This window comes from Octopus sinensis, linkage group LG14, assembly GCF_006345805.1.
Source record: "Octopus sinensis linkage group LG14, ASM634580v1, whole genome shotgun sequence".
Classification (NCBI taxonomy): domain Eukaryota; kingdom Metazoa; phylum Mollusca; class Cephalopoda; order Octopoda; family Octopodidae; genus Octopus; species Octopus sinensis.
In genome coordinates, this window is record NC_043010.1 from 17,995,390 (window position 1) to 18,013,521 (window position 18,132).

Below are 18,132 nucleotides of genomic sequence, written 5' to 3' on the forward strand. Positions count from 1 at the left end.
GTACAAGTAAACTACTGAGTTGAATATAGTCAACCATGTCCCCTCGTCCCTTCCGAAAAATTTCTTGTCGTGGTCATCAGAAGGTGGCAGAGTGTTCTAGTCATGACCATCCCATCCTTTCCTCAAGCACACTGCATCCAGATAGAAATAATCTTATATGTTCTTTTCTGAGACAGTAAGATGCAGTTCGAAGGCAATTTGACTGCTATTATTAGCAAGTCAGGCAATAATATATTTCCCTCATTAACTCACCCCTTCACTCAGGCTGTTATGGTATTTGGTTGCAGAAAAATACATCGAAATGATGTTGGAAAAATGTAATAAAAAAAGGTATAACTCCTTAAAGATATTTTTAGCACAAATTTATTCTGGATACATTATGGGGAACTTTAATAATTAGTAGTTTCTAACATAAGCACAAATAAGGGAGTGTAACCCATTTAATCCACTCTGTATTTATGTCTTTAATATTGCTGTTTTGCTGCATTTCTGATGGTGAAAATAACAAAGAATTACCTTTTGGAATGGATACCACACAAAGTTTTCTATTTCAAATGCACTACTTTTTTCTATTTTGTCACCATTGTATACTGACAAAAGATTCACACACACACACACACACACACAGAGGCACTGGCGTGGCTGTGTGGTAAGAAATTTGCTTCCCAACCACATGGCTGCGGGTTCAGTCCCTCTGCATAGCACTTTGGGCAAGGGTCTTCTACTATAGTCCTAGGCTAACCAAAGCCTTATGAATGGATTTGGTAGATGGAAACTGAAAGAACTTGTCATATATTTGTATGTGTATGTGTGTGTGTTACACTGTCTTTTTGCCTTGACTTCATGTGATACTTGTAAGCGTATGCCAGCATCATGCGAGCACTGTCCTTTATTTCCAGTTGTCCCTGACAACATGTCCGATCATGGGGGTATACATGACCAACATTCTCCTTGTTTGGAAACAAGGCGGACACCTGACTGTAGAAATTCTACCTCAGTGAAATCCATCTGACACAGGCAAGTAAGGGAAAGTGGACATTAAATGATGATGATGATGAAGATGATCTGTAACAATTATTGGCTTCCTTCATTTTATACATCCGATAATTAAGTGTTACATATATACAGCGTGCAGTGAATAAACTGTCATCTAAATTACGTAAAAATGAAAATAACACTGACAGCTCATTTTAACAGATATTTACCAAAATTACATAAAAAATATCTTGAAATACTGAAGAATAAATTTATTCAATAAAATCGCCAATGACTTCAACCATGGCCTCCAGACAACTTTGGAATCTCCTGCAACTCTACTTGATGGTCTCCTTGTTTAAGTTGGTGATTGCTGCCATAATCCTTGCCTTCAGTTCATCTTTGGTGTTACAAGGAGTTTTGTTGGTCTCTCGCTCTACTGTGCCCCACACATAATAACCATGGGGGTTGCAGTCTGGGGAGTTATGTGTCAGGGGTGATGTGGTCACAGAAATTGTCTGACAGCCATGATTGGGTTCTCCTGCTTGTGTGGCATGGTGGAGAGTCCCGTTGCCAGACATAGGGTCTTCCACCCTCTTGACCTAGGGCAGCATTACCTCCTCCAGGCACTTGATGTAGACCTCTGTGTTCTGTGTGGGAACATGAATGGCGGCATAATGTCGCCATCACTAGTGATCACTCCAAACACCAGGATGTTAACTGGATGTTTGATTTTTATCACTCTCTGTACATCTTTTGAGGATATAGCAAGCTAACAGTTGTTGATCTTGGTGGATATTTTCTCATCTGAGAAACACCAAAGCATGTTCGGTTGGAGGGGATGTTTGAGTTTGTTCAAAAGCTTCATAGTGCAGTCTTTCTTCTTCTCCTTGATGGCTTGGGATAAAAATTGGCCCTTTCTCATCTTGTATGAGGAATACCGAATGTCTTCATGCATTACCTACATGATAAGAAACTCAGACACTCCCATGTCCCTGGCGATGGGCCTGACTGACTTGGAGGGATCATTGTTAATCATGGCCTTGATCTCACCAACAAATTCAGGAGTCCTTTTCTTATCAGAACAATCAGAGTGAGTTTTCTGAACTGCTATAGCTTCGTAATCACCATAGACTCATCCAGCTCTTTCCAAAACCTCTCCTGTCCTCAGATTGACATCCAAACACTCTGATATGTTTGAATTAGAGCTTCCAGCACAAATGCCAAACAGAACAGCATGTCGTTTCCAAATTTCTGGCAGAGTGAATTGCGTCCTGGTGCTATTTTTGTCCTAGATGGTGCCCAACTGACCCTACTATACTGTGTAGTTAACAAAATCAAAAGCAAACAATGCACATGCACGAAATTAAAAATATAAACTGGCGACAATTTACCCATTGTGCCCTATATATATATATATCATCATCATCGTTTAACATCTGTTTTCCGTTAAATGATGATGATGTTGATATATATATATATATATGGTTATCCGTAATAATGAAGGGTGAAATTAATTAATTTGGAAAAATTATCAATTACACCAAGTAGTCTTCGGCATGTAAAAGCTCATTCGAGGAAAATTTAAGTAAGACTAAGCAATAAGGGTTTAGCAACGAGTTGCCTTACCACATACCGAATTTAGAAATAGCAGTCAAAGGGTTATAGCTATTTCTTCTACAAAAAAGGGAGATCTCAGTAAAAACAGCATTTGGAAGGCAGACACAAACAGGTAAGATAGAATGAATTGATGCAATCTATCATACATTTTTTAGTTATCCACGGACGTTAAAACTTGATTTCGAAACGTACGTCCGTGGATAACTAAAAAAATGTATGATAGATTGCAGTCAATTCATTCTCTCTTACCTGTTTGTGTCTGCCTTCAAATGCTTTTTTACTGAGATCTCCCTTTTTTGTAGAAGAAATAGCTATAACCCTTTGACTGCTATTTCTAAATTCGGTATGTGGTAAGGCAACTCGTTGCTAAACCCTTATTGCTTAGTATATATATATATATATATATTATGTGAAATAGAAAGATGAATAATCTTGTAGTAGATTAATCAAGTTTAACCGATACCTTAGTAGCAAAAATCACAGCAGTGAACAGCACGGTTGGAGGTACAACCATCTGGCGTTGCAACCGTGCGTTGGTGCGGATAATTGAAATTAAAACATTATTGGTGAATTGAAGAAATGGAGCTGAACGCAGATTGAACAGAAATCGTTTTATTTCATTCTACACGTGTTTCGAAAGGCACATTACAAAATCCGATTGAATCCCATTATTCAATCGGATTTTGGTAATTTGTGCCTTTCGAAACACGTGTAGAATGAAATAAAACGATTTCTGTTCAATCTGCGTTCAGCTCCATTTCTTCAATTCACCAATAATATATATATATATATATATCCTTGAAATATATATTTATATATGTATGTGTACATAATTAGGTTTAAGTCATTATTTAATGATTTATCAGTGGCCAGCATACTAACAAGACCATGTTGATTAATTGTATTACTTAAATACAAATTAATCAACATGGTCTTGTTATATGCTGGCCACTGATAAATCATTAAATAATGACTTAAACCTAATTGTGTACATATACATATATAAATATATAAATTATGATAAAGGGCACTGAAGTGACAATGCCTGTATGCTAGAAATAGATACCAAATGGACTACAAATATATACCACAAGGCTGTATGCGAGGAAAATGGACAAAGAATTTATAAAAATATTTAGAAATATTGTGAACAATCCTAATATTTTTATAAATCTTTCTTTTTTTAATTTAATTTAATTTTTTTTAAATTTAATTTTTATTGGCTCAAAAAGCAAAAGCAAGGCCATGTAGGGGGACAGGGAGTTATGTACAGGGTGGTCATACAAAGAGTTCAGGCCATTTCTGGTCAAGAGAGACTTTGAACCGAGTGGTCCTCGGCATCTTCACTATCTCGTCCAGCAGCTTATTCCACGGATCCGCAACCCGGACGGAGAAAGCCCCTCTCCTTCGATTGAGATGAAATCGTCGTAGATAGAGCTTTCTGTCCATTTTCCTTGCATACAGCCTTGTGGTATACAGAGTAATAACTTCAATGGTTTGCAGTCCATTTGGTATCTATTTCTAGCATAAAGGGATTGTCACATCATTGCCCTTTATTATAATTATATCTTTGTAATTATACTTAAATATATATGTATATATAAAAGCACACACACACAAATGCATTTAGAGACATACTAGAGGAAGTATTTTATGAAAAGGAGGAGATAGATATACTGTATAGATGATAACTAGAGGTTACTATGGGACAACCTTCTGAGGATTACAGACCAAATCTGTTGCTAGTACAAAGTTCCTGGTTGGCCAAAAGTGATGTGGTGTCAGAATAGTGCAGGAGACAGAGCTGTAAAAGAAGATACAGGTTTGTAAAGATTGGGAAAACGAGGGCAGTTAGAAGGGGGAGCTAGGTTAGAAGTTTATGTAGTAAGGAGAGAGAAGCAGGAAGGAAGGGGTTTGTCAGTGTTCTGCTGCATGAAGTTGAGAGGCATGAGGTATTCCAGATTGCATGACAGTATGTCAGAGAGAATTGAAATGGTAGGTGAGAAGTGTGCTTGGATGAATAATGGCACACTCGCATGTAGTGGTTCTAAAAAGAAAGTGGTGTGAAAGGGGTAAGATGGAAAGCTGTTAAATGTGAGCATGGCAACAGGACTCTCCACCATGCCACACAAGCAGGAGAATCCAATCATGGCTGTCCGACAATTTCTGTGACCACATCACCCCTAACACATAACTCCCCAGACTGCAACCCCCAATGTGAGCACCATATGAGCGGGATCATTGACAGAGCGGCTAACCAGCTTCCATGCTAGTGGCACTTAAAGGGCACCATTCGAGCGTGATCGTTACCAGCGTCGCCTTACTGGCACTTGTGCCCGTGTTAGTAGGGTGCCAAGAGCACCATCCGAGCGTGATCGTTGCCAGAGCAGCCAACTGGCTTCCGTGCCAGTGGCATGTAAAAGGGCACCATTCGAGCTTGATCGTTACCAAAGTCGCCTTACTGGCACCTGTGCTGGCGGCATTTATAAAAGGATTCGAGTGAGGTCATTGCCAGTATCGTCTGACTGGCCCTCGTGCCGGTGACACGTAAAATGCACCCACTACACTCTCGGAGTGGTTGGCATTAGGATGGGCATCCAGCTGTAGAAACTCTGGCAAATCAAGATTGGAGCCTGGTGCAACCATCTAGTTTGCCAGCCCTCAGTCAAAATCGTCCAACCCATGCTAGCATGGAAAGTGGATGTTAAACGATGATGATGATGTATAGGAGCAAGATATCTCTCTATAACTCACTGACATTTAGCATCTCAGACTGCCACTTGCACTCACTTCACTTGTTTTAGTTTCCCTCAATCAGTATGATCTTGCTGTGAAACACATTTCATTTTTATTGCATGTGAGATTACAGGGCTATTTCCTTACCGACAATTTTTAGAATGACCTTATTTGTATGAAGATTCAGATGTTTGCAGCATTCTCAGGAGATTAAGGAATGAAATGAAAATTGTAAGCTTTAAACAATCATTCTTGCTTGCATCACTTACACAATTTTTAAATAAAAAATTTAGATAAGTTTTCTTCATAACTTGCATATAATATTTCAAAACATATCCAAAGATAATTCAAGAGAAGCAAGTTTGAATTAAGTGAATGATTAGAAACATGTAACTTGGAGTACTGGAATTATGCAACTTTCAGTTAATGTTATTATATATGTTTATATGAAGTTAAATATATGGCCAGTCATAGAGTGACCAATGATTTTGCATCCATAAAGCGCTTACCTTTGTAGACTCATTGGCCACAGGCATATAATCTCTCTTCAAACTGGAGATAGAAAGCCATTATGATCAGTTAATTTATAAACAAAAGAATAATATATTCTATCTGAGCCTTAAACGGATGAGTTAGAGTGGTGCAGTTGGCAAATCTTAAAGACTTGCTGGACCTGGAATCTCTCTTAAACTCAAGACATGAGATCTATAGCCCCTGCCCATATTTCAAATGCTACCTGCTGCAGGCGTTGGATTCCCTGTTCATCAATTAGTGCTATAAAAAGTACTTGCGAACTGGAACTGGCCTATGGACAGATTCTCTGTTCACCCTTTAGGTCCATAAGATTTGTCAACCAGACCAATCTAAACGCATAGCTCACCATCATCATTTTATATCTGTTCTTGCTGGCATGAGTAGCACAGTTCAACAGTTAAGCAGGATTCAATGAGCTGAAGAACTACATCTTGTTTCAATTGTCATTTTTGACATGATTTCAGTGGTTTGATTCCCTTTTTATCTCCAACTACTATACAGAGTGTTCTAGATGTGTTTTTGTCATGGCACCAGCACTATCGAGGTTGCCTTGCCATCAACAAGAGTAAGCACCCTCTCAAGCCCTACCTTGTCACTGATGAAATCAATTAGAAATGACTTATAGATTGTACTGGGTGTGGCACCAGCACTGTTTGGCAACTTATAAATGAAAAGGCAGCCCTGACAATGGATGGCACAGATTCATTGTGAAAAGATGATAGTGCAAAAAAGAAGGAAGGGTGTTGGGTGGGGAGTAAAAGGTGTAGAAGAGAGAGGAAGGAGAAGAGTAATGGCAGAAATTAACAAGAAGGATATGGGGAAGACAAAGTGGTGATGGGATAGGGAGGTTTGGTGGTCAGTCTGTCTTCCATACCAGAATTGATTGGATTGTTTGTTAGGATCCAAGATAGTTCTTATCGGGAGTTACACAGGTTTATTTTTGTGAGAGGGCATTAGGGGGACTAACAGTATTAGAAATGGGGGTAACAGGAGGTAAAGGAAAACGTAGTATGTTGTGAGGGTTATTAAGAAAAGTTAAGGAAGAGAGTAGGAAGCTTGTGTAAGAGATGACACAATGCTACCTGAGTAAAATGGTGGACGAAGGAAAGACAAAATGGAAGGGAGTAATAAGGGAAGGGGAAGACGGTGTCTGAGGGTTAGTGAGAGAATGAGTTAAGGATAAGGCTTTTGTTATGGTTTTGAGAACTATAATAAATAGAAGGATGCTGAGAAGTGATCCCTCATGTACCCCAAACTGTGCACTAAATTCATCACTGAGCTATGCCCACTTATAGGCATTCTCCAGATCAAAAATGCTAAGTGTAGAGGCTTATTCCTGACCACGTATTTCCCTGGCAGTTGTCTCACAACAAATACAACATTAGTAATGTCTTTTCAAGAGACAGAACCAAGCTGCACATCATTCAGATGAATCCGGTTCTGAATCAACTTTGCAATAATTTTTTTTATACCTCTCATAACGTTTGTCTAGTTTGATGTACACACACACACACACACACACACACACACACATATATATATTTATATATTTGTATGTATATATATATTTGTATGTATGTATATATATATATATTGTATGTATTTATATATATTTATATATTTGTATGTTATATATATATATATTTTGTATGATATATATATATATTATATATATATATTTGTATATATATATATTATATATATATATATTGTATGTATATATATATATATATTATATATATATATATATATATATTTGTATGTATTATATATATATATATCTATATATATATATATGTATATATATATATATATATATATATATATATAATATTTGTATGTATATATATATATATATATATATTTGTATGTATATATATATATTTGTATGTATGTATATTATATATATATATGTATATATATTATATATATATATATTTGTATATATATAATATATATAATATTTGTATGTATATATATATATATATAATATATATATATATATATATATTTGTATGTATATATATATATATATATATATAATATATATATATTTGTATGTATATATATATATATATATATATATAGATATATATATATATATAATATATATATATATTATATATTATATATTTGTATGTATATATATTTGTATGTATGTATGTATATTATATATATTTGTATGTATGTATGTAATATATATATTTGTATATATTATATAGAGGGCATTATTACACATTAATGCCACATGCTAGGAGGGACCTTCAAGGTCAAAACTACCAAAAATAAACGGATCGTACCGTATTGACCTTGAAGGTCCATCCTAGTGTGTGGCATTAATGTGTAATAATGCCCTCATATAATATAAATAAATATTTTGAAGTGAAAAAAATTTTCAGATTTTTTCTCTTATGAGGTTTTTCACGCTAACTACCTGATAATTTCTTGTTAAGATTTCTTTTCAAGATTTTATCCTTAATTGTTAAATTTATATATATTTGTATGTATATATATATATATATATATATATATATTGGTGTATATATATATATTATGTATGTATATATATATTTGTATACACACACACATATATATATTTATACTCCATGACTGAGGATAACCTTCCAGATTTTCTGCTGAGGAATTTTTCTTTCCTACAAATCCAAATAACTGCTGTTCACTAGAATGGTGCCTGAAGCAAATGCCTGGATTGTCTGATACCATTTCACTTTGTGTGTGTGTGTGTGTGCATGTATGTGTTCTATTAAAAAGGTATATGTATGTATGTATGTATATATATATATATATATATATATATATATATATATATATATATATATATATATGCATGTGTTTGTGTCTTTGTTAGTGCATTATGTATATAAACAATTGAAGTGTGTAGATATGTGTGTGTGTCTGCAAGAGAGAGTATCTGTATAACGGTTAACTGGTTGAGTGTAATGGTGTGAATGTGTACGAATGTAGCTGTGTCTAGCTTTTAATAGTCATCAAATGGCAGCACTGCAGCTATTGTGCCAGTCCGTTTTCCAGTATGAACTTGCCAGCCACAACCAACCTCCCTCACACCACTACTCTGTAGCAGAGTGGACGGACCACAATTAGTGGTGCAAGTTTAATATGGAGAGACAGGATGGAAAACACACCGAGTCACATTAAGTTGGAAGTTGTACATATTAATGGATTTTGCTTGTGGAGTTGGAATCTTTTTTAGCTGTAGGCTAGCCTTGATCATTTAATCAAAAACCTTCCAACCATGCCCATCCCACATTTTTCCAATGTGTCGTGAACCCAAGACCCTCATCACCTAGTGTGTCCATTTCGAAGATGGTGGGGCTTGATTTAAGGGCGACTTGGCTGTTATTTCTAGCAAATTGATTGAATATATTGATAGTCATTATTGTTGTTTAACCCTGGGTCAGTGCTGATTGTGTAGACCCATCATCACTGATACTCCAACTTTGATAATCCTTGCATTATCCAATACTTATTTTGTTCTTTAGATGAGTGTGTGTTATTTGGATGCTATATCTTCTAGTTTGAGTAATCACACACAGTCTCCCTTGTTGGTTTATAGTGGAGGTGATGGTGGTGTTGTGTTGTCCTATGGCATGTAAGTAGTTGGCCAAACAACAAGCTATGACCCACAGATCTATATTCCGAGTTATACCTGAGTCAGGCTAAGGACCCAGCTAGACTCTTTGAGACATGCAATGATAAATTATACAAGGTACAGTAAGACACTTTGGACATGCTACACTCTCCCCTTTTATCTGTCTACTTTCTGTATTCCTGCCAATTCTGGTTGTGGTGCCCCGTGTATTGACAGGCAAAGCAGATTCAGTCGGAATGCAACAACTGCTCTTTCTGTGCCCCTTGTTTTGGTTTTTGTATACCTCAGCAGTTTGGGGGATCACTAAGATTACAGTTATTACAATTATTTCTGTGTCTCTCTTTGTCAGGGTTGAGTAAGAGAGAGAGAGATGTAGCTGGCAGAAACGCAAATTCCGCCGAGGTCGACTTTGCCTTTCATCCTTTCTAGGTCAATAAATTAAGTACCAGTAACGCACTGAGGTCGATGTAATCGACTTAATCCGTTTGTCTGTCCTTGTTTGTCCTCTCTGTGTTTAGCCCCTTGTGGGTAGTAAAGAAATAGGTACTGTAGTCATGCTTTAGGCTATTAAATATGTCTGGTATTTAAATATATATCTGGGAATTTGGAAGTGGTTTTTTTTTCTCAATGTAGTGACAGGAACCGGAGAGGGTGAAGTTTGTTATGACAGCAGTGTTGGTTTCACGTCCAGTTTGTCTTCCATTTTACGTATTTTCATTGTGTTTTGGATGTGGTTTACGGAGCTGATCTGTGTAGAACCTGTGAGACGAAGCATCATGCACTGTCTCGTGTCCTTTGTATTTTTTGTGGTTTATAATGGAGAGATTAGGGGCCCAGGTAGGACTGGTATAGTCCAGGAAGGATCAAACATATTGTTTGTATTATTGCTTCTTTCTGTTGGCCAAATGTAGGGACTTAGAATTGCTCCTTTAAGAAGTATGTCTCCTATTTAGCTTCCTTTCATATGTCCCCTTATGTAGCAGGGTTGTATGTAAGTCTTAGCGTTGTTGTCTTCTGTTTGCTTTTGTCATTGGTGCCGCTAATGCTCTTACTCTTTTTGCATTAGTGTTGTTATTATTGTACTGTTTTCGCTGTGCTGTTGCTGTTGTTGTGCTATTGGTGTTGGTGGTGTTATTTAACAGCAGATTAACCCAGTTGCATCAGGCCTATTATCAACCGATGTCCCTGCTGCGTTCCAGCTCATTTTTTATTCAGACGTTTCTATCCTTTGATGTTTGTTTTTTTTATAGCTTTGGATATTATTTGATGTAAATTTGGCTGATATTTCTAGCAGATCAATGAAACTGCAAACAGACTCATTCACTTGCTGGTGGGATGGAGGGATCGGGGTAGGAAGGGTGTTGTTGATGTTGCAGTTAGTATCCGTGTTGTTACTGCTAATGTTCTTAATCATTGATTTTTTTTATTGTTATTAAATAGTAATAGTGGTGGTGGTGGTGGTGGTGGTGGTGGTAGTAGTGTTTACTTCGGCCAACCTATATCTCCACCACCTTTATTGCCATCGTTCTGTAATCCTAGCTAAGTGTATTAATACATTCTGCTGCAGTAAACACTACAACAACAACAGCAGCAACAACCATCTTTTCACACCTCTCTCTTTCTCTCTCTCCCTCTTCCCCCTCTTTCCCTCTTGCTCTCCCTTTCCGTCTCTCTCTCTTTTACACACACACACACACACACATGTCAGCAGAAGTGATTGAAAACAGCGAGCACATAGGTAACCGTGATGGATTTGACTAAAATGTGGTGTGGTTTCCCCATCTCCAAATGCTGTCCTCTAACCCCTGTCTGCCGGTGTGTCTCACAATTGAGGAGCGTCTACACATGGACAATTTCCAAAGTGAATATTCTTCAATTATTATTAATATTTATTATTGTTGTTCTTGTTCTTGTAATGAGGATGAATTTTCTTTTACACTTTTCTTTAACACTGAAAAAAAAAAAAGACCCAAAAATATTCCAGGTTGTCCCTGCTTATATTATACAAATGGTCCCCTTTTTTTTGAAGATGCTAACATGTGGTTTGAAAGGTTTTTCAATTGCTGTTTCTACAAGGTCAAATAACCAGGTGAAGGCTTGCCTATTGGTAGGGCAGTATGTGATGGTGGTGGTGGTGGTGAGGTTGGAGTGTGGCAATGTGGTGGGGCTGGTCTGTAGCCCCAATTCATTGATAAAGCAAACATATACTACATATGTGGTGGCAGCAACCATAGGTCTAATATACACATCCACTCTATACATACATGTATACATATGTGTGTGTGTGTGTGTGTGTGAGTACATGCGCATATGCGTGCACACACACACATTTATATATATTATATATAGATATATATATAATATATATATATATTATATATAATATATATATATATATATATATATATATATATATATACTTAAGTCCAGGGGTTGATTTGTTCGACTAGATAGCGGTGCTCCAGCATGGCTGGAGTCAAATGACTGAAGCAAGTAAAAGAGAATATGATCAATGATTTACTGTGCTCAAGAAAACACGTCTATCTAAACAAAAATGTGGCCCTACTCAGTGTTATTTCATACCACTTTATTTTCCACTGAATGCTCCTTTTCTCACCTATGCCCTTTCATTTTGCCAATGGCAGCCCTCCCTCATTACCACTGTTTTGTCTCCCACTATTTCCACCTGTCTGTACTTCTGTTTTTGTCCCTGGCACTGCACATCTCTCTTACCCCTACCCCACACACTTTACATCATCTGTGCTGCCACCTATCACCTCCCTGACCCACTCCCTCCTCCTCTACCTCCCCCTCCAATTGACATTCACGATTGGCCATGCTTCCATCCATGCTCACCATTCACTGCATTCCCTTTTGGCCATCTCCCAATCTTCGTTCACACTCCCATGAGTTTACTTCCCCACCCACTACCCCTGCCCAATCCTCTCTCTCACTTCTCACATTCCTGAACTTAAGGATACACCTTCACACATCCTCACCACCCTTCTCTTTCTCTTTTCCAACGTGGTTACCCATGTAGCTCCCCTACAGCAAGATAGCTGTGCCCATCTGTCTCTGTCATACTTTAACCTCTTATCACTTGGCATAAAGCTGCACCCCTTAATACTGCTCAGTTGAGGGGTTTTGTCTTCCAAGCTACTAGTATATACACACACACGTGTTAGCCTTCTAATAGTTACAGTTTTTACAAGGGAGATAATCATTTTCTTTCAGTATAAAAGAAATTTGAAGTGGAAATTAAGCAATTATAAGGAAAAGGTACATAGAATTCACATAGACATCTATTTTTTACTTAGTAAAATGTTCTTAATATTTCTAGTTGTTGGCAATCATGTACAACACTATTTCATTCTTTTTAGAAATCTTCAGCTTAATATAACCTGAAATGTTTTATGAAATGAGACATTTTATTTCAGATGGAAATAATTACAGTTTGAAGTAAATTCATGAAATTTTTCATCTGTTTATTTGGAAGAATGTTAGTAGATTAGAAATTGAAAGAATAGATAGGAAGTTCTTTGTGTTAACATACAGAGTAATAACTGTTTCCCTTGTGAAAATGTCTCAGGCAATAATTTTAGTTTTTGCTACAAACAACATCACAAGTTCTTTTTAATGCATTCTTTAAAGCGTAGACAACATAAGTCTCAAGATGTTATTTTGTAGTGATGTTCCATTGTGTACAGTAGAACAGACTTTATCTGTTCACAAGTACAAAAGCCTTGACCGTCAGAAACAGTTTCAAGCAGTTTTTCCCAAATCACAACTGAAAATTTCCAAACATGTAATCCCGCTCACTGTTACAGCTATTATACGTGGGCAGTAATTATCTCATCATAGTTCGAAACAAGATTAGCATTCATACATATGTATATATATATAGAGAGAGAGAAAGAGAGAGAGAGAGGGAGGGAAGAGAATGGTATAGATGCTCAAGGCGGCGAGCTGGCAGAATCGTTAGCACGCCGGGCGAAATGCTCAGCGGTATTTTGTCAGCCGCAACATTCTCAGTTCAAATTCCGCCGAGGTCGGCTTTGCCTTTCATCCTTTCGGGGTCGATAAATTAAGTACCAGTTATGCACTGGGGTCGATGTAATCAACTGAATCCGTTTGTCTGTCCTTGTTTGTCCTCTCTGTGTTTAGCCCCTTGTGGGTAGTAAAGAAATAGGTATAGGTGCATGTATGTATCATTTCATATTTAAATGATATTCATCTCTCACTGGATGAAGTTCTTTGTTTTTGTTGATACTACCTAAAACAGTACAGTAAACTATGCATGCATATATATATATATATATATATGTATGTATATATATATAAAATTAAATAAGGGTAGAAATTGATATTAATCAATTAAAACCAGTGGCTTAGCATATTTTTAAAAATCTGAAGATTAAAAATTGTTTTACATACAAAATTTAAAGGACTGACCACTAAAAGTGTAAAAATAAGCAAGACACATGAAAATATACGAAATAAAAAACAATTACCTATGTTCCAATTGGTTTCACTTGTTAATATTTGGTTTTTTGCTGAGATTTTTCTTGAGAACACATTCTTTATGGTAAATGGCGATTTGATGTCTATGTTTAGCATATAGGCTGTCCACTTTTAGTGGTCAGTCCTCTAAATTTTGTATATATATATATATGTGTGTGTGTGTGTGTGTGTGTATATATATATATATATGTGTGTGTGTGTGTGTGGTGTGTGTGTGTATATATATATATGTGTGTGTGTGTGTGTATAAAAAAGGATGCAGAATTTACATATTTAAGTTATTTTGTTTACTTAATGCAATATATATATATATTCCTTGCAATACCTTAAGTTTCATTACAACTTTCTAATCCTGCATCACACAAAGACAAAATGATTGCCTCCCTTGTAATAACTGTTACCATTAAAAAGGATGACATATTTCTGTGTGTAGATAAATATTTGTATATATACTCCAATGTATGTGTGCATATACACACACATCAATTAACATTTATTTTCCATGCTGACATGTGTTGGTTGGTTTGAAAGGATCCAACAAGTTCCAGAACAGCCATCCCTCCCCACTTTCTGATCTATCCACAGATGTATGACACAGCTGTTCTCTACACCTCCTGTGCCCCTGCTTGTCACCTCTGCCTTCCTGGACCACTTCTATCCCCCTCGCCTCCCCCTTTCATGCGGATATTTCCCACCAACCACACTCCCACCCTTATTCATCACTCACTATATCCACCTCTGACCCTCTGTCATTCTCCTCCAACCTACTTATCAAACTACCCACTCTTTCTTTCCTTCCTGTTTTCCTGTCTCTACTTTCTCGCACACTTGCTTTCTTATATACTCTGGGACCCAGCAGAGGAAATATTAACTTACTTGGAAACAGGTGAAGATTGGTGACAGAAAGAGCATCCACCTCAACAAAGTACGTTTGCCCCAATGCAAGCATGGAAACTGGCAGCACTGGATGTTAAATTATGAAGATAACTTATGATGATTTTGTGTGTGTGTGTGTGTGTGTGTATCATCATCATCATCATCGTTTAACGTCAGTTTTCCATGCCAGCATGGGTTGGACGGTTCGACCGCGGTCTGGGAAGCCAGGAGGCTGCACCAGGCTCCAGTCTGATCTGGCAATGTTTCTACAGCTGGATGCCCTTCCTAATGCCAACCACTCCGTGAGTGAAGTGGGTGCTTTTTACATGCCACCAGCACAGGGGCCAGGGTAAGCTGGCAGTGGCCACAAACAGTTGGTGCTTTTTACGTGCCACTGGCATCGGCCATGTAACGGATGGTGCTTTTTACGTGCCACCAGCTCAGGTGCCAGGGTAGGCTGGCAACAGCCACGAATGGTTGGTGCTTTTTACATGCCACTGGCACAGAAGCCAGTCAAGAGTGCTGGCATCGGCCACATACGGATGGTGCTTTTTAGGTGCCAGGGTAGGCTGGCAAAGGCCATGAACGGTTGGTGCTTTTTACATGCCACTGGCACGGAAGCCAGTCACAGCGGCACTGGCATCGGCCACGTACAGATGGGGCTTTTTACATGCCACCATATAAATATATATATACACACACACACACTAGCAAATGCACCCATCCTTTGGATGGTTTAAGTTGCTCTGGTGGTATTTTTTTCACCAAATAATTGGAATACCGAGAAGGTTTGTGAGTAACATGGCAATCTATGTTTCCGATTGACCTAGGAACAGAAAACCAAATTGAAGGCTGGTTATTGTGGAAGTAGTTTCACTTTAATGAACATAGAACATATAAGTTTGCAAGCGATGCAAAGTAGAGCTGCTGAAGTGTTTTGGGAGTAGATTATGGATAAAGACTACAAAATATAGTTGTTTTGCATGAAAGCGAAATATCTTGTCAGAAACAGCCACATAAATGGTGTAAGAAAATTGAAGGAAGACATTGAAACTTCCCCTCTGCAAGTTTATGTTTTTTTAACAGCAAAGGGAGCTTTTTTTTTTTTTTTTTATCGGAGAGTTAAGCTAACAAAAGCCCTTTTATTCTGTCTTCCCACATAGCGTGCACATAAACTAACAGTGAATGCTGCATAAAGTTAAATTGGTATGGAGATATCTGAAAAACATGTACAGCTTTTGCTAGTGGAAGCAAAACTCTTATTTAAAGGCTGATTCTTTAGGATGAATCATATGTGGTTATTTAAAAAAGGCTAGAATGACAATACTAAAATGTATTTGAAACAACGGACAACAGTCGAAACATCATATTGGATGGGTAAATAAGCATCCTTAAAGTGAAACATCGAATTGGCAGGTAAACAAAGGTATCAACATATAGAAGAGAGGGAAGGGAACATCACCTTTCAAGTAACTCAGAATAGGTAATGGTAAGCTTGCCAAAGTTTAAACCAGTTTAAATATGGAGATTAAGATTGTTTGGTATTGGATATTCACCCCGTATAGTGTTCCTAGTCAATTTAATCACCGTCGCAGGTGGACAGTCGAAATAAATAAATAGACAAAATCCTTTCACTTTTATAAAAAGATTTTAAAAGTATGGAAGACCCTACATACAAAAAAAAACTGTGTCCATTTAGGTCCATTTACTTGGGAGCTCTGGGCAAAATGTTTAGTGCATGACCATCCTTGGGACATAAGTAATGTGTGTGTGTAAAGTTTGGTGAAAATTGGTTGAGAATTGTGGAAATGTATGCTTTCAGTGTTCCTAGTCATTTTAATCACCATTGATGGTGGACAGTGGAAATAAATAAATAGACAAAATCCTTTCACTTTTATAAAAAGAAATTAAAGTATGGAAGACCCTACATACAAAAAACCATGTCTATTTATGTGGGAGCTCTGGGCAAAATGTTATAGTGCACAACCATTCTTGAGACACAAATAATGTGTGTGTAAAGTTTGGTGAAAATCAGTTGAAAATTGTGGAAATGTATGTGTTAGTCATTATATACACACATACTGTGATTTATATGTACTAAATGTATGGGGTAGGCATAGCTCTGTGGTTCAGAAGTTAACTTTGCAGTCTTTAGGTTCTGTCCCATTGTGTGGCACCTTGAGTAAGTATCTTCTGGCCTCAGGCTGACCAAACCTTTCTGAGTGAGTTTAGTGGATGGAAACTAAGGGAAGCCCATTATGTGTGTGTGTGAGAGAGAGAGAAAGAGAGAGGAAGGGTATCTTCTTGTTTTGATATTCATGTAACAGTTGTAAATGATTGTCACTGTCATACAAGCATTGGCATTCATTGCCAGTATTCTGCCAGAGCATGTCTGGTCTTTGGGAAAATAATGCTGTGCTTGAAAACTGGTGGGAGTTAGCAACAGGAAGGGCATCTGACTGTAGAAAATCTGCCACAACAAACTCTGTCCAACCCATACAAGCATGGGAAAATGGACATAAAAACAATGATATTGATGAGACACACACACACACATACATATATAGTGTATATACACACCCATGAATGTGTGTGTGTTAGTTGCTGTCTTTATCTTTTACAGGATTACCTATCATTACTAAGTCTACACTGCGAGATGCAGGCAAAATTTAATGAACGAAACCAGATTATTACTGTCATTGTGTGTTTGTGTGTGTGTATGTGTGTGTGATAGAAAATGACTCAAAATTTGGTCTGCATCCTTTTGTTTTCTCTCATCTGCATCTCATCATAGGGTGACAGGTAATCCTATAAAAGATAAAAAAAAAAAAAACAAGTAATGCTTACACAAATACGTACATATGCATGGATACACACACACACAGAACTCTTTTTTCTTACTCTGTTTCTCAACTTTAACCCCCGATAATCATCAGATTGTTCTGCTTTTCCACTGTTTTACTAATCTTCTTTATCCAGCAGCTGTTTGAAGCAGTTTTACTGACTCTACAGTTTTATCACATATCCTTGAAGAAGTACATATTTTCAACACACACACACACACATGTATTATATGTATGTATATGCATATGGTATGTACATGTGTATCTGTTTGTATATATATATATATATATATAAGATTGGAGCCTGGTGCAGCCATCTGGTTCACCAGTCCTCAGTCAAATCGTCCAACCCATGCTAGAATGGTAAGCGGACGTTAAACAATGATGGTGATGATG

The 18,132-nt window shown here is 37.2% G+C and overlaps 1 protein-coding gene and 1 long non-coding RNA gene across 5 annotated transcripts in view; both read left to right on the plus strand.

Moving 5' to 3' along the window:
* LOC115219038 (serine/threonine-protein phosphatase 6 regulatory ankyrin repeat subunit B) overlaps window positions 1-18,132 on the plus strand; it is a 47,601-nt gene that overhangs the window by 17,348 nt on the left and 12,121 nt on the right. Inside the window, exon 1 of one of the 4 annotated variants that reach the window (XM_029789086.2) lies at window positions 11,178-11,357. The exons of the other annotated variants lie outside the window; for them this stretch is intronic. Coding sequence (XP_029644946.1) covers window positions 11,244-11,357 — 114 coding nt within the window. The 5' untranslated portion in view covers window positions 11,178-11,243. Of the gene's footprint in view, window positions 1-11,177; window positions 11,358-18,132 lie in introns of those variants that run through there. 4 annotated transcript variants of the gene reach the window in all.
* On the plus strand, window positions 1,564-7,282 carry LOC118765902. The gene is made up of 3 exons (XR_005001817.1): window positions 1,564-1,753; window positions 3,838-3,842; window positions 6,633-7,282. It is a non-coding gene; the product is annotated as an uncharacterized LOC118765902 (long non-coding RNA).